Source organism: Gadus morhua, chromosome 3 (genome assembly GCF_902167405.1).
Source record: "Gadus morhua chromosome 3, gadMor3.0, whole genome shotgun sequence".
NCBI classification, from domain to species: Eukaryota; Metazoa; Chordata; class Actinopteri; order Gadiformes; family Gadidae; genus Gadus; species Gadus morhua.
Genome location: NC_044050.1, coordinates 16,607,173 through 16,628,078, shown reverse-complemented (window position 1 = coordinate 16,628,078; position 20,906 = coordinate 16,607,173). Strand labels below are relative to the sequence as shown.

Here is a 20,906-nt window from a genome sequence, read left to right as displayed (position 1 = left end):
GCCTTCTTGTTGTTATGAAGTCTAGTCTCCCAAACTATCTCTTTTTCCGGGGTTTTGTCATAGCCTACGAACTTGAGGGGCGTTTCCTGAACATTTATTTCGGAAGGAGGGAAGGTTTACGTAAAGACAATGTAAGAGCTTCCGAACCTCCGAGCTGTTTTGAAGGCAGCATCAAACTCTCATTACAAATTTGACAGTCGCTCCAGTACCAATTCGCAAATCCAGTGCATATTAAGGTGGTGATTGTATAGGTAAAGCACACTTTCATAAAGACGGTTAGAAAACATTGGAACAAAGTAGGTAGGCTACCGTTAATGGTTACAAACGATTTAACTTGATGAACGATCAGCTTAAGAAAACGGTGAGGGTTCGACAGAGGGTTCATAGAAACTCAAAAGTATGGGGCCAAAGTGTGGGATATTTCATAAACAACAAATAGCTATACTAGCTCCACTAGCCATAATAGTTCCACATTAATCAGAAACCTACAACCACACACACATTGAGGTCAATTTATTGTCGATTTTAAATGCTCTTACACACTTGATTACATTGCTACTTTATTCCGGTCACCAATGTATACATTGCATGGTCTTGCTGTGCGTGCAATACAATGTAAAGCTGTGTCGTTTGTTTTCGGGCTGGTTTGCCAATGAGTCTAATGTAGCTAACAATAAACAACCACTAGCCAATTTCATGCAAAAATCACAAAGACAACAGGACGCTACGAATGCTCCGAGACCGGAAGTGACGTCAAACCTGCAACTCGGAAGGCTGACATCCGAGGATTCAGGAACACACAATTATTCACGTTCCACATTATTCAGAAACCTACAACCACACACACATCCAGGACCTGAGAAGGGAGGTTATGCTCAACGCCCATTGACTCACAGAACCAAGCGGACTCAGGGGGGAGAAGACACATCACTGCCACCATGGCTCTGAAGTGGGATTCGAACCCCTAACCCCGACAGGGTTAATGCCTTGCGCATATCACTGGAGCTAAACAGGGTCAGAGATATGAAAAAAGGTGTTAAAGATGTACATCAAGTAATTTGCCAGTTAAACGTTTTTTTTGTATTTGAATGAAGTGCTGTGTGCATTCCTAAAAGAAAAAAACGTAGCAGCTGTTGTTATGTCGTAAATTAATTTCGGGGTTGGCTACCCAAGATGCTAGCGACTCAAGTGTAAACGGAAGTGTTTGTGGCTCAGGAAGAAACGTGGCAAACATTCACCATGGCCTCACAAATGCACATTAAGGTAAAATCCTGACGGATACGTCCAATGAATCTCGCCCAGGGCTCTCGAGGGGCGGCAGAGGTGCATGTAACCGCGCTGCCCAGCAGTATGTTATGCATTGCTATCTATTTAAGTTATTTCCATTAGTTTGTGTTTTTAGGCTTAACTTTCGTGGTTATGGATACATGCACATATTCAATTCGATGTGCTATAAATGCACGGTGTTAAAAAATCTGCGGGTCAAAATAGCTAGTAAATGTGGTTGCAGCTATCGCAATGTTGAATGCAGTATCATAATGTATAGATTAGTAGCTAGCTATACTGCTAGATTAGTAGCTGTCTTAAGCACTTCTGCACCACGTTGTCCTAACTTTCAGTTTTTCTCAAAATAAAAATTATAATGCCATGGTAATAAACGAGGAAATAATACATTGATCGCAGTCTTGTGTATTTAAGAGAGTTGGAGTGATTAAAGATAGTTAAAAATAATGTGTGAAACTGTTTCCTTCTTCTAGATCGGAATAATCGGTGGATCGGGTCTTGATGACCCAGATATCCTGGAAGGGAGGACTGAGCGATATGTCGACACGCCATATGGAAAGGTTAGTTTACCACAGCTGTGCTAAAGCAGACATTTATTAAAGGTATCATATTATGCCGTTTTTGTGGTTCATAATAATAATGATATATAATAATAAATTCGTTTGGATGTTCTGCTAGAATAGGTTTCATGCTAAAAATACTTTATTATTCTCACACATTGATTGAGAACCGCTTTCATCCTTTGTAAGAATCGGTTGCAGCTCTGATTGGTCAGCATAAATATTCCATCGGTCTATGTGTAGGTCATCTCACGCCCCTTAGTCCCGAGCAACTGTCAACATTGCCAGTATCAATGACTTTGATTCAGCCATACCTTTCTCAGCCCGAGTCGTAATTTCAGGCCGAACAATCTGATCGACGCAAAACACCATTCTCAACCTTTTGAAACAAATAACATGTGCCAACAATTGAGCTGGGGCATACAGCTGGCTAACCAAAACATTTGAATACAATGACATGAGCTAGCGAGTTATTCAAGGTCTTCAACTGACTAAACAAAATATTTGAATGCAACAATGTGAGTGGGCAGGTTTGACGCGGCACACAGCTGTTTAAACAAATCATTTTAACAGTATAACCTGAGGAAGCTCTCTCACTGGGTCTACAGCTAAGCTACTACTCGGCAGATGAACACTTGTTAGGAGCTATCTTGTTATTTTACCCGAACAAATATCATACAGTTATAAAGCTTACAGTCAGGTTTGATCCTGAATCTACATGTATCAACGACCCAGCAGTCTGCCGTAAAATTAAGCGGTCAAAGTAAATTTGAACAACTGATTCTTCTCACTCTTTATTTTGGAAGTTCATACTAAGCGGATTTTGCTTTGCACTGATGACAACAGTGTCAGCTCGACGTGGCAATACCAGAACAGAACTCCACAGCTCAAACTAGCTTTGTTTGAGGGCGTGCCAAACTATCCGTCAGGCAAGTCACGGTAGTAAATGCTAACCGCAAAATAGCCGTTTCCTGCAGTTCAGGAAAGTTGTTTTCTTGCGGAGAGAGTATGCCCCTTTGTTGTGGAATTTAGCTATTTTGATTAGCAGACCATATACATGGCTATATGATCTTCTAAAGGAAAAGGGGAAAAAAAAAAAAAAAAGGCACAATATGAACATACTGTATTGTATGAATGCATTAGTCAGCTGATGTTATTGGATGTATGGTTTACTTAGTTCATCTTGTATCCTCTCCAACAGCCTTCAGATGCGCTGATAGTGGGGAAGATAAAGAATGTTGAATGTGTGCTTCTAGCAAGGTGAGTTTATTTTGGACTACAATGGATTGACTACACACACTTGTTGCAGATGTCATCGCAGCCACCAAATACTTGGGAAAACATGCAAACACTTTATTAGATAAAAACACTGCTAGTCTGCAAATAAACGGCTATCTTTCTGTCAAGGTTGTTTTGTTTCTTACAAATACAGTCCTCTGCTCTCCAACTTCACCATACTCAACAAGTAGGGGCACCTTGACACACCCTTTTAGTTCCAATATCTGACTGCACAGATATTAGACTACTCTTGCGTACTACACAGAGCCAGGCAACACTTACTCCGTTCTACCCAGTAGAGGGCGCACTTGGTGTAATTTTGTGTGTTTTTGTCTTTCATTTATTTAGTTTTAAATATATTCTGTTTAGATTTTTATATTTAGTTAAATGTATTTGTAATGAATTAATTTATGATTAATATATATTTGTTACTCAGGCACGGCAGACAGCACACCATCATGCCGTCCAACGTCAACAACCAGGCCAACATCTGGGCCCTGAGAGAGGAGGGCTGCACTCATTTGCTGGTCACCACGGCCTGTGGCTCCCTCCGGGAGGAAATACAGCCAGGGGACATAGTCATCATCGACCAGTTCATTGACAGGTATTCCCACAAAAATAAAAGCCGTCTTGATGGATTGTTTTAAAGTGACGTAGGGTTATTGTCGATGTTCAATTAATATTAATATTGTTTTTTTTTGAGCTGTCCAATATAGTTGTATATGGGCTTCTTTGAACTAGAATTTAGCTACAATTTATTTTTACATTTGTTAGGGTTGTGATGTCCTTAAACTCACCAGAGGGATGGATGGGGAGATGGATCCATCTCTCCCACGTTGTGTAGCGACGGCAGAACTTAAAAAGGGAGGACTAAGTTTGATGGATAACCAATTTACAGCATACAAGATGGAACGTAGAAGATGGAATAATATGAATTCATGATTTTTTTAACTTTGATTATGTCTTTGGATACTCCAGATCTATACACGTGATCTATGTTTACATGTGTGGTATTTAAACAGGATTTTAAATATTCAAAGGTTGACCTTTCTGCTTTACTTTACTAAAGTGGGAACTGTCACTACTGTTGCTCTGTTTATATTGTCCCTCAATGGTGCTGTGTTGCATTTGGTTGAAGACGTATTCAATTCCGCAGATACTCATGGTATTCACTATTTTCTGGTAGTTAGTTGTCGTTATTCTACGATGAATAGGGCAATTGTTTTATTTTAGATTCAGCACAGAGACTTAAATGTCAGTGGTGCCTGCTGTCAAATTGAATTTATCATATATCTATATAAATAGATATAGATATATGAGATGTGTGTGTGTGTGTGTGTGTGTGTGTGTGTGTATATATATATATATATATATAATATATATCTATTGACTTATATCTATAGATATCACTTTTGTCGAGTGATTGTCGTGTCACTTTTGTCGAGAGGGTGGATAGACGCCTGATAGACGCCTGAGGGTGGATAGACGATCTGAAATGTTTTTCCCACAACAATGATTAACACCTACCCAAGAGATTCACTGACCCTTTTTATAACTTTGTAAGAAAGTCACATAGTTCAGTTATTAGCGGTTTTGTGAAATGCCATGATCTTATCTAGAAAGGCTTAAAAATAAAACGCGTAAACAATATGTGGTTCGGGTAGGGCTCCTGGTTTGCCGAAAGCTCTACAACTATTTTCCTGGGGGCATATCCCTTACGTGCCCGTAGCCTTTACTGAGTCAGATGTTCTGTTGGAAGAAACACAATACAGATATTTTGTTCGCTGTACAGGCCACTTCCTGTCTTCTTTCTTTCCACACTGCATATCATTTACCTTGCCACGTGTGAGAAAAATAGCACGCATATTTGTTTTTGGGTGACTTGTAGCAGGATCCTCACTTATTCTTTCTATTGGTGGCTTCCTTTTTAAAGTACATTTTACTGGCCCTCACTTAAAGTTGTAATTATTAGTGTTGGATCATAAAACCAAATACCTTTTTTGTTACTTATTTTAATCATTTATGTAAACAATGCAAACTCTTTTTTAAAAACGACATTCTCTTCCCTGCTGACTGCCATTATATGCACAGCACTAGCTATTACTTTGGTTACATATCTTTTATTTTGTAGCAATACCAACATCATGCAGTTGAAGATTTACCGGCCTGATGTGACTGCTGGCCCCGGGCCATCGGGCACACTTTATAGTTGAGCTGTGCTTCATGTAATGGTGTTCAAATGTGTACTTTTGTTAAGATTACCACATGTGAATACACAAGGCAAAAAAATCCAAACACAATTGAGTATGTCTTTTCAGCGTGGGATTACTTTGACTATATGGGCGTGTGGATCTGTTTGCACAGTTAATCTCATGTAACAATAGGAGCGCTAGAATCTTTCATTTCCCTTTCTCTTTGTAATTGTTTATCTGAATATGTGCAGGAACTTCTTGTGTCATGAGGTTCCTGTTCTGTTGTGGTTGTAATATCCCATTTATTTGAAAAAATTGAAAAACTATTTGGTAATAGATAATAAAATATGTACCATAAGCCGTAATATTGCAACTCAAACAACTATTCTTACCAGCATGGTCATTTTTAGGCAAAATCTAATTTCAGTATTTAATATTCAAATAAAATGTATTGTGTGCTGTGCAGTTTGTGTTTAAGTCAAGTGGGACTCCTTGTCCTATCATTTCTAACTCAAATGCCTTTACCCGGGCTGTTTTGGGTTTATTATTCTTCCAATGTTACTTTTTTTCAAATTGGGTTACTATAAATTAAGTTATATATTAAGGAACAACCATTTTTAAATACTTTTATTTGGTTACGTGTTGCTTTCTATTGTCATGCCTCTAAATTGTTCTTGTAAGTGAATTAGCTTCCCAAAGTCACACGTGAATTCCAACTAATCGCAGCACAATGACTGCGGTTATCCGGCATAGGTGGCTCAACGCATTATTTTGAAGTGTAGTATGGGAGCTGCAGGAATTGAGAATGTGTGCAATTAGTTTGTCCATTGCCCACATTTTCTACCAAACAAGCAAATGCTATACAATTGGTTCTGTCTACAACTGCCTACAACTGCTGGGCGCATCAGGATCAGAAAGTGTGAAAAGTTTTTCACTAATGTGTTTTTTATTTAAGTTTGATGTACATTTTATTTGGTTAATTTTTGTCTGGCTAGTTGATGTCGCCAAAGCTAATCGATACTAAAAGGTCGCCAAAAATATTATGCAAGAAAGAAGGGAGCTGCTTGTGGGGAATATGTTTGGACTTGTTCCTTAGCATGTGACCATGTGTCTGTGTGCCAGTGGTCATTTCCTTACCTCCTGGCTTTCATTAGGCGTTTGGTCTGTGTTTTCTTTTGTTGCTGAGATGAAATATTTAACCGTTATACACCAACATAGGAAGCCTAGGAGTTTTGCATCCTAAAGCATTTGCTTCAGTCGGTCCGAGGAAAATCCTTTCTCGTATACAATTATAAATTAAATGGCCATGCGAAGTGGTGTGTTAGGGTTTAGAACAGTATATTCTACTACTTTTAATGCCAAATATTCAACCAAAAAAAAGGAATTGTGTAGCTTGTCTTTTATTTATGACCAACACAAAGGAATAATTGATGTGTCTGAACTGTGTGTTCTTTGTTGGTAGGATTATATATATTATAGTATTTGTTTGTTTAATATGTAATAAGGTTCATATTTGCTACCTCCCACAAAGTCCCCTCATTTGAGGAGAACGCCGAAACAAAAGATTGCTTTGTTTCGGAAGTACGTTCTGTTTACTCAATCGTTCAACTCAATAGGTGAAGTGTGACTATCTGGTTTTCATTTGTCACTTTTACTGTTGATTAAGCTGATAACATTGTGGACTAAGCATTAATTATACTTCATAACAAACGTACCGTCAGAACCGGCACATTGCTCACACAGTGCGGGGATATTATACAGAAAAAAAGCGGCATCTAAAAATAGCCCTAAGAATATAGCTTTAAGAAGGCAAAAATGTTAATGCTTCCAGCACAATAAGCGTTTGTTATTAGGGGGTCGTCTCTTCTCTGAGCGGGCGCTGTACTGTGACTGCTACAGGGAATTTACGAAGCGTTCTTTATCCCCTGTATCTAGAAGCTTCTGTTGGCATGGAGATGGCACCAACATTTCATTAATTGAATGGGTACAAAAGTGCAATTTGAATCGGTTCACGTCTAAATCATATTCACATCCAATTCTATTTTTTTATGTATTATATTGATGTTCTAACAACACTAATTGATGAGAAGTTAACCATATTCATTCGGTCAATGGAACTACACTTCAGATGTTTAGTCAGTTGAACTTGGACCGCACCTTGTCAGTTCCTAAATTTTGATTGTATACTAGGATCGTTCCTATCCTCTTGTGCGAGCCCCGTCGGATTAAAGGGTTCAAAACTAAAGTTTCTTAAACGCTCTCTCAACCACTGCCTCCAATAGGACTACGAAGAGGGCCCAGACCTTCTATGACGGGCAGCCCGGCCACCCTCCTGGGGTATGCCACATCCCCATGGCAGAGCCCTTCTGCAACAGGACCAGAGACGTGAGCAGCAGCTCCCTTTTCTCTATGTGACATAATTAACCCTAACCAACCAACTCCTAGTAGTCGGTTCAGGTGTAACACATGATCTCTATCTTAAATATTACAATGTAAAATTATTCGGATGGGAAGTTTGTGCGACATTCTTCTGTGAACTCCGTTGTCCTATTCAATTGAATCTAAAACACGACCTGAGCACTGCAGTATTTTGTTGAGCTCAATCTACTACAGCAGTCTGTCAACCCCACTAGCGAACAACACCAACGAACCCTCGACAGTATCTACTGTCTGCCCATACTAACCACTGCAACATTTAGCTTTCATGCTGCTTTTTGTCACAACGAAATGTTGAATTAATTAAAAAATGAATGAATGAACCGTGTCAGGTCAGATGAAACTAAGAGAATGAATAACTTGACTCATCACCTTTTTATATCAACGAACAGGAAGTGCCGTTTTCACACGGTACTTCTATTATCCACACGGCTGACGACTTTATAAAAATGTTTCAGAAACCGCCCCCTAAGGGGATGAACACGCAGTTATTGGCTGATTCGTAACGGCTTTCTTACGACTAAGGGGATTTACAATGCATTCATTCATTCATTCATTCATTCATTCATTCATTCATTACTGCAGGTCTTTGGAACCTGCAGCAATGCAGCCTGGCTCCGACCCCCTTCCCTTAGGCCCCGCCCTACGGGCGACATCATGATGACCCTGGTCTCTCCTTGCTGGTGCAGGTGCTGGTGGAGGTGGCAAGGAGCCTGGGCATCAAGTGCCACGCCCGGGGCACCGTGCTGACCATCGAAGGTCCCCGCTTCTCCTCGCGTGCCGAGAGCCTCATGTTCCGCCAGTGGGGCGCGGACGTCATCAACATGTCCACCGTGCCCGAGGTGGTGCTTGCGAAGGAGGCGGGATTATGCTACGCCAGCATCGCCATGGCAACCGACTACGACTGCTGGAAGGAGCACGAGGAGGCGGTGAGTGACGTCTCGACTACTTTGACGGCACTTCTTTAACCCTTCTCTCGGTTCGGGCAGTCCTGCTTTGTTATGGCAAAAAACTTCTGGGGGGGGGGAGACAGCACAGAATCCGGGTCGGAAACTAAACGCTGCAGGGGGGAGATGCGCCTGTTTTTTGTGATTCCCTAAAGCGAAGAAGTATTCGGAAGGGGGAGTTAATAAGTGTTTTCTCCCATTGGCCAGTCCAAAGCATGTTGATTTGTAAGGGATAATGCCCGACGAGGTGTCCATTATCTGGAATTCATGGACGACGCGGAGGCGTGGACCGTCCGACCCGCAGGCCATTAATTCCTGATAATGGACACCTCGAAGGGCATTATCCCGCTCATACCACGGTCACTTGCCAAGAAAATGAATTAAGATCATTCATTTATATTTATATTCATTACATTCATAAATATAAATTTTTTCACAAGACATAACTTTGTTTCCCTGGTAACGCCTGAGGGTTTGACTAATTCCTGCAACAACCATTACCCTCCCGTAAGGTTCTTATGCAACGGATCGTTGTTCACTACTCCAGTAATTAGGACGGACCTTAGCTACGAATTGGCAATGGGAGGTATTCTAGTCCGCTCAGCTATGAGTCAGAGAGCTAACGTTATGCATTGTACATATTTATAAGTCGAAATTCGTCCCAGCCTTTATACCACAGATACTCTAGGGCAGGGGTCACCAACACAGTGCCCGGAAGGAGCACCATGGCGCCCGCAAGGACCACATGAGGCGCCCGCAGGCCTGTTCTAAAATAGCACTACTCATTCTTGAACAACTCTTTCCGACCTTTTTTAAGTCATTGTTGATAATTATTGTGAGAAAACTATCAATCAACCTGACTTAATTAATTAACATGTCTTCACATAGATGAGTATCATTAATCATTAATAGTAATCTATAACTAAAGGCAAACTGAGCAAATTTGTTATTTCAGAAGAGTGTATAGAACTGGGTGCCCTTCGTATGACTCAGTGCCCATGAAGTAGCTCTCAGGTTCAAAGCGGTTGGTGACCCCTGCTCTAGGGTCTATAGCATATAGACTGTAAAAGCCTTACCTGATTAGTTTAATTCATTTTTTGCAGTTTACCAGCTCTCGTTTTGAAGGCTGAACAGACAATTTGACTGGAACTACTTGTACTTCAGGTGTCCGTATATCAGGAGTTAATAAACACCCTGCAGCCAATCAGAATCGAGCATTCGCCAAGACCGTGGTATAAGAAAATTAAACAGACCCTTTTTAACGGTTAACGAGAACTGTCCCCTCCCTATCCTACATGATTGGTGGAAAGAAATCAGGAAACGAAAGAATGGAAACCCGTCCACCCAGATGAGTTTGGATGTGAGCCAGTTTCATCAACTAACCCTGGCACACGTGCCAGTCCGAGGAGCACCAGCCAGAAAGACCACATTATTGAAACTCTTATTAGAACCGGATTGGCACGAGGAAAGGGATTTGCAGCCAGATTACATAGAAATCTTGCCTCCATCACATTCCATTTGTACTATATAGCCTAGCCGCATTCGTCCGATCAAGTCTGAAATTAAATTGCTGGAACATTGTAAACTGAAATTGCAAAGTGTGAGTTTTGAATGGAAGTTAACACTGAGAGCCGGCCTGCTCACGCTTTTACATGGAAGTCAAGCATGGTATACGCATGACGCTTATGGGACACGAGGAGTTTGCTGTGCCTGGCAAAAAACTGGATCGGTTCCTGTCTGATCCACCACACCCTCTTTAATTAACTTCTCTTCAATGTCACCAAACTTGTTTGGTTAGGTTAGGACAACAATCTTTTACATCTTGTCACTGACCTTATAATACACTAAACATATATGAAAAGGTCTACTTGTCTGTTGTCGATGTTGATGGAAGAAACATAAAATTAGATCCTCCTTGTACAAAATAAAAGATTTGAAGATATAAATTATCATCACATCTTCAAATTTCTATAAAAAATAATATACATTTTTATTTTTATTTTATTGCAGACTTGAAAGAGCAGATAAGAATTTACATTGAATGATCCAAGTTAAGGAGTAAGGATTACAAAAACCTCATTGGACCAAGCTTGTAGCAGGGATAATGATTTAACTAATCTTTATCCCATTTTTGTTTAATAGATTTGTCTTTTGGACCAAAAAGTTTCGTCTGCGCGACGGATTAGAATTTTTATTTATTAGTCAAACCTGCTCTGTTCAACACCTTATTATTTATAATGGTGCCCTACTTCTCTCGAATAAGTTAAGTTGTATCAAGAGGAAGCGAAAGCAAAACGAAACGTTGTGCTCGAGGGCCAAACTAGGGAGTGGGACACTATGAGAAGTCTCCTTGCTAGGTATAATTCGATTCATGCATGATCGACGCATATCTTTAAAGAAGTCCAACTGGCTTAAAAAAATGCTTCCTGCATGGCCAGAATGTTCCACTATGGGATCCGCCCATCAATGTGTGTTGAATCTGTTGACACAACAGACGCAACACACTTTATGATCTCCCAAATACGTGACATCAGCTTTCAGAAGATGTCACGATTCACATCGAAACCCATGAGCTTTTCAGTATGATTAATATACATATAATGTATTAAAATCGCTGGAATCGCTTTGAGTGAGTTGTCCTCATTTGCCCTCAGTCACGCGCGCACGCCCAAACACAGGCGTTTGAGTGTGTGAAAAAATTCTCGCTAACGGTGTGTGTTGTGATTGCTGAACTTTGCCTGTTGATACTCAGTTCCACTTACAAATAGAGTTCCGGCACCCGACCTCGTCCCCACTGTTGCAAAAACGCTCACCACATCCTTCCGCCCCCACCGCCACCACCTGACCCCGCCACCACTGCCCCCACAGACACTCTCTCCTCCGGCCTCCTTCCGAACTACATCCTGCCCCTCCGCCCCCAGCCTCCGCCAGAAGTCGGCCTGCTTGCCAGGTTCCGGCTGAGAGTCCTCTCTATAGGAGGCTGAGTCACAGTGAGTCACCGTCCACACCAGCCGCGCTCAGCCCCGGCCACCGGATCACTGTTGATATCATAGTCATCCCCCTACCATAAACCCTGCTCAAGCATCACTGGAACCCAGTAGACTGAGCGGTGGCTTTGTGGAGATCCTGTTCGTGAAGGGAGTATGAAGTGGATCTTTGTCGATTGTTGCGTTTTGTAGTGTTGCTGTTGAACCGGTTTCCCGTTGGAGACTTAGGTTATTGGGTCGACTTCCAGATTCCCCCCCCCCCCCCACAACTTGTTTGTTAATGTTTTCTGGGTGTGATGGGAACCTTAGTAGCGTTTCAATTATCAAAGTGAAATAAAAGTATGTGTTTGATCAAGGATTTCCAACTGTATTACAAATAAAGCTGGAGTGGAGGAGGAGGGGGGGTTTTGTTTGAAATGTACGCTCCCAGTGTGCGTGTGTGTATGTGACTGGGTGTCTGAAGGCACAGAGATAGAGACAGGTTTGTTCCTGAAGGGTCTCCTCAGGTGACGATTGAGGGAAGGTGTGGTATAAGAATCAATATTTAACCTGCTGCAAACCATCTGAAACATCCGTTTAGGTTTTTCCCATTGATGTCCAGTAGGCTGTTTCTGTTTACTTTTCACTTAAGGAAATAAAATACTTTTACAAAGCTTGACTCTGGAAGTTTACTTCCATCTGGTTACTTACGAATACAAACATTTAATTTTGTAGGTTGTTTTCAAAAACAAATGCATTGATAATTTTTTGAACATTTCAGTTAACGGTATCATGTTCTCTCACTGGCAGGTATGTGTTGACAACGTACTGAAGACCATGAAGGAAAACGCAAATAAAGCAAGCAGCATCCTGCTCACAGTGATTCCCCAGATCTGCCAAATGGATTGGTCACAGACCATAAAAAGCCTGAAAGTAAGTCCAGCCGTCCTTTCCTCTCATTTTGCCAAACGCTTCCGTTCTATTAGCTTACTTTATTTGACAGAATTTCAAGCATTTATCCAAGCAATCTTTCAAGGGAGGCTGATATCACCCAAATCATGTTAATCCACAGTAGCTGCAGTAATTACATTTTTGATGTAAGGGACATACAGAGATGGTAGGGCTAAACAATGTGCCTGCCAACTTCTTCAACATCATGTGAATTGGGCAATGAAAAAAACTAAATAAAAAGTAGTTCCAAACCAACCAATCATTATTACCATCTATTTAACACTCATATAATCCATGGTGGTTCATTTTAAAATCACTTGTGAGCTCATTTAGAACTTTAATTTACATGAAATTTAGTTTTGACCATAATGATCATCCTTCATTAGGTCGGGTAGTAGTAAATTGGAGACCGTGTTTTATACAGTGTATATAATAATGTGATTAAAATATATAAAAAATTAGGGTTTGGCCATTGTCTTTCAAATGCAATTAATTATATATTTTAAACACAGAAAAATGTATCCTGAATTCTGTACCCTTTCTTTATTAGTATTTTTTAATAGTTGCTAGCTGACCCGTTTGCAGATTATTTTATTTTTCAATATTTAAAATACATAATTTCTGTCAAGGCCTGAACAATGCAGGTGTTAGTGAGCTCTGCTAACATTATGTCTCAGTTGAATAAAAAAATCTGTTAAAGCCAGGACGCCTTTGGCTTTACTTCTTCCTTACTTTACTTATAATTTTAGATTTCTTTAATAATGTAAAAAATACAATTTATAATAAATAATCCCAGCAAAACATAACTAAATGATAATTTTTTTAAATACAATCTTCTTTGTTTTCCAGACACTGGCCCAGTGTTCCGTGATGTTACCCAAGCACTGAGTAATGCGACCTCCGCTACACCCACTCACACACACACCACCAGTTTGTCACCCCCGCCACCGCCAGCTCTAGCCTTCAAATGCCTCCGCCTGGATTTGGATCAGCGGTCAATCACAAGAAAGTGCCTGGCACATCTATTGCATGTCTCCTCAGTGTTTCCTGTTTTTTAAATGAAGAAAGCTGCAAAAAAAACAGCTCGGTCATTTACAATCTGCACACACTATTCATTGTGGTGGAACACTTCCGCATGGTTTTATGAAGGACTGCCACCTTCTGGGGGAGAGCCCCGGAGAGTTCGGAGGGATCAGTGTTCAAAGTTCTAGGTCAGATTTGAATTCATTTGTGAGATCATAATTGATTTTATTGGCTTTGTATCTCAGTGTTCATTTCAGTATTAGGAGGTTGAATTGAGATATGGCTGTTGCATGATTTACTATTTTACAGCGTTGTTAGCCTTGTAAACATTGACTTGCCTGAATGACAATTTGTAAGTGATATTTACCTACATTAGCTCTGCGAAATAGGCCTGTCCTACATGCTTGTATTATTGTTTATTTCATGTAAAGCTTATCTGTACGACGAATGGAAATGTATTTTTATGAGGTGATCATCAGCCGGTTGGATTATTTTGATAGTCTTTTAGACCTTATCTTTGTTTTTATAGGTCAAAGGCTACTTTATGCACTTGGATATCCTGCTTCACCATAGGCCTATGCAAACACACATAGGCCTGATTTTGTTGGCACATCTTGACAGCTTCAATAAATAAAATTTACAAACCTTACAAGCTTCGCATCTGGAATAAATTAGAAATTAAAAAGGTAAATTAGTCGATCAGGTCGGAAGAACTGATTTGAGAGATTAATATTTAATGTGGACCCGAAACGATGTCTGAGACATTGGACTATTGTTTTATGGTTTACAACTTGTTTATAATCCTGTTACTGACAATGTGCAATCAAACTATATGACCAATAAAAAATTAGGCATGCGAGACAGGTTTTCCATTACAATCCTTTATGCTTTAACCCACATCAGCAGGTAATAAAGGCCTAACCCAATCTGATGTTTTACTTTGAATGCAGATGACCTAGGCCTACAATTATTTTTTTAGTCTTGATTTAGCAATTGTTTATTGAAACAATAATCCTATAAATCGAGTTTCTCTTTAGCAAATCTATAGACTAAATAAATGGTAGAACTACTTGCGTGAATTTGGCAATACATTGAAACATATCTAAAAAACATACATATTTATTTGCACAAATTCACAATTCACTTTATTTGTATACAGGACAACCGAATACCCCTATATAAGACCTAGAGTTACCCAACATAGTGCAGTAAACGGGTTTTGCGCATGCGAAAGCATGGCCGCATGGAGTCCAGTTTGTGCTTCGAGGTTTACATGTCATATTTGTGGAGATAGTCTGGCGTCAAGTGATAAGGGAGAACAGCATTCACAAGGGGCGTTTCTCGTGTTTGGTTTTGTAAGAAATATGTACAATACAACGCATCCTGTTCACCAAATATAGATTTTTAATAAATAACTTTTGCCTATGGCCTAAATAATATATTTTGTACAATGTATTTGTTTAACAATTCATTGAGACGAAAGGGGATATTACAACCGTTTTTCTAGGGTCGATGGGCCTATATTTCGATATGAAACCCTATTTTGATCAAACCAAAACAGGCCTATGGTCATCCACAGAACCAACCTACATTTGTTACAGGCTGTATATTTGTACTCCCCATATTTTACAAATATATTTAAACAATGTTAATTTGAGTACGCTCATTCTCATTTGCTTACCCAACCCAGTGTTTACTTGTAGCCTTTAGCGCTACAAAAGACGATCATATAATTATTGCTCGGAACAAACATGATCTCCTTGCGACCCAGACTACAGGCCGTCATTCCTCTCCCTCAGGGACCAAGGACCGCGAGGGCCCTCTTGGGCCAGGAGCCGAGGCCTCCCCTCTCTCCACCGGCAGACAAACAGGTTAATAAAGTGCATAAGCCGAATCCTACAGCAGGCCTATTAGGACTTATTAAGGGTTAAGTCTATCATACGAGAATCATAGGCTCTGTCCAGCATAGGTCTAACAAATATCCTATCAACGATTAAAAAGCAATTACAAGTAGCCTATCCCACTAAAGCCCCAGCAATGCGGCATAGCCTTTATGCGTATAATCTTCTATCTACACAACCTTTAGGACTACAAAACCTACATTTATACTTGAAAGGGGTGTGGTCCTATAATCAGCAATAGATGAAAACAATAAATAAAACGACATTGAAAACCGTTGATCCGAACGGCCTTATTCAGGCCGCAGGTCCAGTCCGGCCCCTCAAACGGGGGCCCGTTAAAACAAAACGCCCGCAACGCAGTGGAAAGTGCAACAATCCTTTCAAGGCTTTTTTCAGTTTGCTTCTTCTAAGAGCTTGAGAAACTCCACAACGTCGTCGTGTCCACTCTGCCTCGCCAGATCCACGGGTCGAGAGTTAAAGTGGTCCCGGGCCCCGGGGTCGGCCTTGAACTCCAGCAGGACCCTCAGCGTGTCCAGGAAGCCCTCGCGCGCGGCGTCGTGCAGCGGGGTGGTCCCGGTGCTGCTGTCTGCCACGTTTGGCCGCGAGCCTCGCGCGAGCAGCAGGCGGGCTACGGGGGTGCTGCCCATCATCATCACCTTCATCGTTTCATAAATCAAAATAATAGATACGTTGACACCCTTGCGTGGATTGGGCTTTGAAAAAAATTATTAATAAGAGGCCTAAACGCGACGTGACAAGCCACGTTGAGGAACGTTGCTTCCAAATGCATGATAATACTATTATAAATAGCCTAATAATAATGGGCCAAATAGCATTATTATGTTGGAGGAAGATTTCTCAGTTGATATTTAAATGTTTTTGGTTTGCACCACGCCTGGTTGGTCAGGAAGTTTTTACAGTTTGTGTAGGGGAATATGCCTTCCCTTGTTATTATGGGATGCGATGCATATGAAAGCTAAGAACGGCCTGTCCGCTGGAGTGACAGGCGTGGTGCCCGGTAAATCTAGATAGCGTGAAATTGGGCATAAAGTGATATTTCCGGTTGTAAACCAGCATGATTAAAATATATAACTGCTCATTCAGGCCAGCATACTTATTGCTAGATAAAGCTACCAACAGTTTGAGATGATTACATTACATATTCGACGATTCTATGGATCGTTGTGATGCCCTGCATGAGCCGAGCTGTTTATTAAATGACAGATTTGAATACACGCTCGCCTGGACTTTGACGTCCGCTGTCAACACTGACCTGCAACGGCGTCCTGCCGTACTTATTCACACCGTTAACATCGGCCCCTCTCCGGAGGAGATCCTCCACACCTGCGGTGTTCCCGGTCGCTGCTGCTGATGCGAGGTCGTCCACAAGTGTCATGGCTATGGGAACCAAACAGTGAACCAAACTCCTGCTCACTAAAAAAAAAAAACACGTTCCGTCTATGGCCAGCTTTTTTATTTTGATATATTTTTTTACTTCAAATAAAAACGTTTTCGAAATGTATTCCTATTTGTCGTTCAATCTGCCGTCTGTCAATTTCCGATAAACAGTCCATTGACTGGGATGAAGTGGAGCGCGTCGTGTGACTCCAGCCGGTGGTGTCTGTCCGGGCTTGCCTAGGCTTTAGTACGGGTGACGTAATCATGGTGCTGCAGTGGCTCGACTCTGCGCATGCTCACAGTCGCTTTCAGTTTAAGGAAGTCGTACCAGAGTGACGGTAGGAGCTCTAAAAAAGTTAGAGCTCCTACCGAAACGGAAAACTGTCGTGTAGGAGCTTACAGGCGATGTTTTATCTTGTAGCTACATACGTTATAAGGACCAAACTGCGCCAAGGATCATTTATTTCGCCGATACTACAGGAAATATGGGGTCAATAAGAATATGTTGGCCTATAGCCTATATATATATATATATATATATATATATATATATATATATATATATATATATATATATATATATATATATATATATATATATATATATATATATATATATATTGAACGTAATATAAATGTTACTTATCCTACAAGAGCAGAAACAAGTTATATTTATATTATGTTCAATATATATATATCTATATATAGAGGAGACCTTCCGCTTGACCTCCATCTCTGTCTTACTCTTGATGAGTCATGAATGGCAGCCCTTTTCTTCCCAAGCAGCACTGTTCTCCCCCTTGCTCATTTGTCTGGCCCATTAATGAGGCCTGATCTAGGCCTACAACGTGAATAGTGGGGCCCAAGACCTGAAGTGGTCATCCATGAGGTAATCCACCCCGTTATGGCTCCAGGATGTAAGCTTGCTACTTCTATGGGGAGTAGGGTAACCATAAACACATGTTGCCGTCAAACTGACTAGAGGAAAAATAAAGCAAGGCACAACAGTAAAGTAAATTCACTGGTGTATTTATTTGATAAGTATTGCCCCAAGGGGAATAGGAAACTATAAGCGGAGCCAAATCAAAGAAAACAAAATAAAGTGACAACTACTAGTGAACACACACAACCTAGCTAATACATACAGGGCGGCCCCGCTTCTAACCTGATGTGATAACAGAGGAAAAACTACTTGATGATAGTGTAAACCCTAGGGTATCTTACCTATTCACCTAAACCCCTACGGCGTATCAAACACAAAGGAAATAAGTGACCATGACACATTCAACAAACAGGCAGACAACAGAGTGTTACAATGGAGAAAACAGGTGCAAGTTATCAAGGCCTGATGACACTAATTGGCCGACAGACAGCTCCCAGATTGGACAGGGGGTTGGAAGATGGTGGAGGAACAGCCAATGGCGTATCACCTACAGAGAACGAGAGGGGAGACACAGGAAAACACAAGGACAACAACCACACATGTAACACCCCCACACATAAGAGCAAACATCACATTTTGCTAAATTCAGCGTCAAGGAAGCCCTCGCCAAACACTGGAACACTGTCGTCAAAGTATTTACATGAGTGGCCCAATCCGACGAATACACAACCACATCATCGAGGTCAGGAATCGTGACTGCGTTCACCTTCCTATAATCCGTACAGAAACGGAATGTGCCATCCGGCTTGGGTACCAAGAGGCATGGGGAACTCCAAGGGCTAGAGCTCGAAGTCGCCAGATTATCTTCTACCAAATAAGAAACCTCCTGCGTCATGATCAACCTTTTTGTAGCGTTAACGCGGTATGGATGCTGCCTGATAGGTGCTGCAACTCCCACATCTATACCATGTTTCAAAAACGTTGGTCAGGGAAGTAACATCACCAAACAGGCAAGGGCCTACCAAAAGCGCATTGATTGGCTGCGTGATGTGAATACACGTGAGCCGCATCATGTCATTGGCTTGACACAGTCATTGTTTCAGTGTCACCTGTCACTCACTGAGTTGCATTGCAAAATGGTACAGAATAAATTGTTATGCGTTTATTTTATTTACAGTTCAGGTTAGATTTTATTTTATACGCTGCATATATTTGCTGTGCGCAGAGAACGCGGGAGCGTTCTCTGCGACTGGCACTAACATAGAGATAGGGACTGGCACTAACCCCATCTCTATGCCCTGAATCAAAACACTGGAACCACAGAATGAATCACCTGACAATGGCACTAAATCAGAGAGGATAAACGACTGGGCCGCCCAGTGTCTCGGAGAATCTGAACCTTTTGCTGGTCCTTTAGATCACCGGTAAGTGACATTAGACCGCTCAAAATGAATGGTTTGTAGCTGGGGTCGGGAAGGTCAGAAACGCACACATTCGGCATAACTGTCACGGAGCCAGACACTGTGCTTGCCAATCCAACCCCCTTTGGTTGTTGAACAGGTGGTGGATGATTTCTAATACGAGGCTGACAGCAATTAAATGGCCAAGTTCATGACAATAAAGTTCATGACCGTTCCTCCCTAGAGCGTAAAGGAAGCATAATGGACTTGTGAAATTGAGTGGTGGGAGAGGTAGAGAACACAAGAGCGGGCTTGTGGGTCAGTACAAACTTGTCTGCTAATACAGCTGCCTGGGACAGTGACATCACTTTTTGCTCATTTAAGTACGTTACTATACGTATGGATATATTGTTCTTAAATTCTTCCGGCAGGACTAATTCTCGAAGAGAAGAAAAATCGGTAGCTTTAGTGGCGGTGCACCACCGATCGAACAAGGTGGCCTTCTCTCGAGCAAACTCCATGAAAGTGCAATCAGGAGACTTTTTGCAACTCCTAAACTTTTGTCTATATGCCTCAGGCATTAACTCATAAGCACGAAGAGCCGTGGTTTTAACAATTTCATAGTCTAGACCAGGGCTATTCAACCTCCTTAACAAGTGGGACGAAAAGGAAAACCACTGGGGGTTCATGGGCCACACAGAGTAAAACTACGTGAATGAATTGCTACAAATAAATCGTACTTAAAGTAGTGTTAACTTTATATATATAGTACTACTACATGGAATAAACTTGTCAGACGCATTCCTTCCTTCTTCCCCTTTATAATCATATCATTATAAAAGATTTTGTTCTCACATATTTTGGACACGTATTTAGAATTGTACAATGTTGTTTGAATCATCACAAAACAGAACTACTGTACATATGAGACATTTTGAGCCACTGAGTCAGTGAGAAAGATTGCACTGACTTGTTTGCCTAGTTTGGCTCATCCTGAGACACTCATGCAGCTTCTAATAGGTCATGGAGCAACGTGCCCTTGTTCTGATGGCATTCATATGAGAAAAGCTAGACTCACACATATCGGTTCAGCCAAACATTGTCAGAATAAGTGATGCCAGTTTCTGGTTGTGGGGTACTGATACTGGCTAGTATCACCGCCTACACACGGAAACCTGATTTGCATGCAACTATGTTTCTCCTTTATTTTATTTATTTTTTGCATGCAACCTCTTGCGGACCAGAAAAAAATTAAGAGGGGCCGCATTTGGCCAACGGGCCGCTAGTTGAATAGGCCTAGTCTAGACTGTCTTCCAACGAAAAGGCACGCCAACACCTCTTGAGCTTTACCAGATAGTTTACACTGAAGAGAGGCCACACCTCACCTCTCCAATGGCGTGACACCTACAGAGAACGAGAGGGGAGACACAGGAAAACACAAGGACAACGACCACACACGTAACACACCCACAGAGCGAATCTGATAGAGAAACGATGTTTCACTAGGGAGAATACTAGACCCACTTCGGAAAGGATTTCTTAAGAGGAGAATGGAACATACTTTAAAAAGGGAAGGATCATCAAAATATACGTTTGATATCCTTCTTAGACTATAATTTATTGTCATTTTATCCTTTTCCTCAATTGAACCCCTACATCATGGGAGATATTTGGGACTAATGATATT

The 20,906-nt window shown here is 41.1% G+C and overlaps 2 protein-coding genes across 3 annotated transcripts; one reads left to right on the top strand and one right to left on the bottom strand.

Annotated features, from left to right (window-relative positions):
* Positions 1-755: 755 nt before the first annotated feature.
* mtap (methylthioadenosine phosphorylase) lies at positions 756-14,501 on the top strand. 2 transcript variants are annotated; one of them, XM_030350890.1, is made up of 8 exons: positions 756-1,263; positions 1,758-1,844; positions 3,046-3,104; positions 3,559-3,726; positions 7,597-7,699; positions 8,440-8,679; positions 12,474-12,596; positions 13,464-14,501. In XM_030350890.1, the coding sequence occupies exons 1-8, from the start codon at positions 1,240-1,242 to the stop codon at positions 13,500-13,502; spliced, it is 843 nt and encodes a 280-aa protein (XP_030206750.1). In that variant the 5' UTR covers positions 756-1,239; the 3' UTR covers positions 13,503-14,501. The 2 variants fall into 2 exon arrangements, with proteins under 2 accessions (XP_030206750.1, XP_030206749.1); XM_030350889.1 differs by lacking the exon at positions 756-1,263 and adding an exon at positions 1,273-1,323.
* A 239-nt stretch (positions 14,502-14,740) lies between these two features.
* On the bottom strand, positions 14,741-17,173 carry cdkn2a/b (cyclin-dependent kinase inhibitor 2A/B (p15, inhibits CDK4)). Its single transcript, XM_030350891.1, has 2 exons — positions 16,812-17,173; positions 14,741-16,194 (listed from the first exon to the last, which is right to left on the bottom strand). The coding sequence occupies exons 1-2, from the start codon at positions 16,932-16,934 to the stop codon at positions 15,931-15,933; spliced, it is 387 nt and encodes a 128-aa protein (XP_030206751.1). The 5' UTR covers positions 16,935-17,173; the 3' UTR covers positions 14,741-15,930.
* Between the last annotated feature and the right edge of the window lie 3,733 nt (positions 17,174-20,906).

Coding starts and splice junctions, on each gene's coding strand:
- cdkn2a/b (XM_030350891.1), bottom strand. CDS start 16,934: ATGACACTTGTGGACGACCTCGCATCAGCAGCAGCGACCGGGAACACC. Junction 16,195..16,811: donor ACGGCAGGACGCCGTTGCAG/GTCAGTGTTGAC, acceptor GAAACGATGAAG/GTGATGATGATGGGCAGCAC.
- mtap (XM_030350889.1), top strand. CDS start 1,288: ATGAATCTCGCCCAGGGCTCTCGAGGGGCGGCAGAG. Junction 1,324..1,757: donor GCTCTCGAGGGGCGGCAGAG/GTGCATGTAACC, acceptor TCCTTCTTCTAG/ATCGGAATAATCGGTGGATC. Junction 3,727..7,596: donor ATCGACCAGTTCATTGACAG/GTATTCCCACAA, acceptor TGCCTCCAATAG/GACTACGAAGAGGGCCCAGA.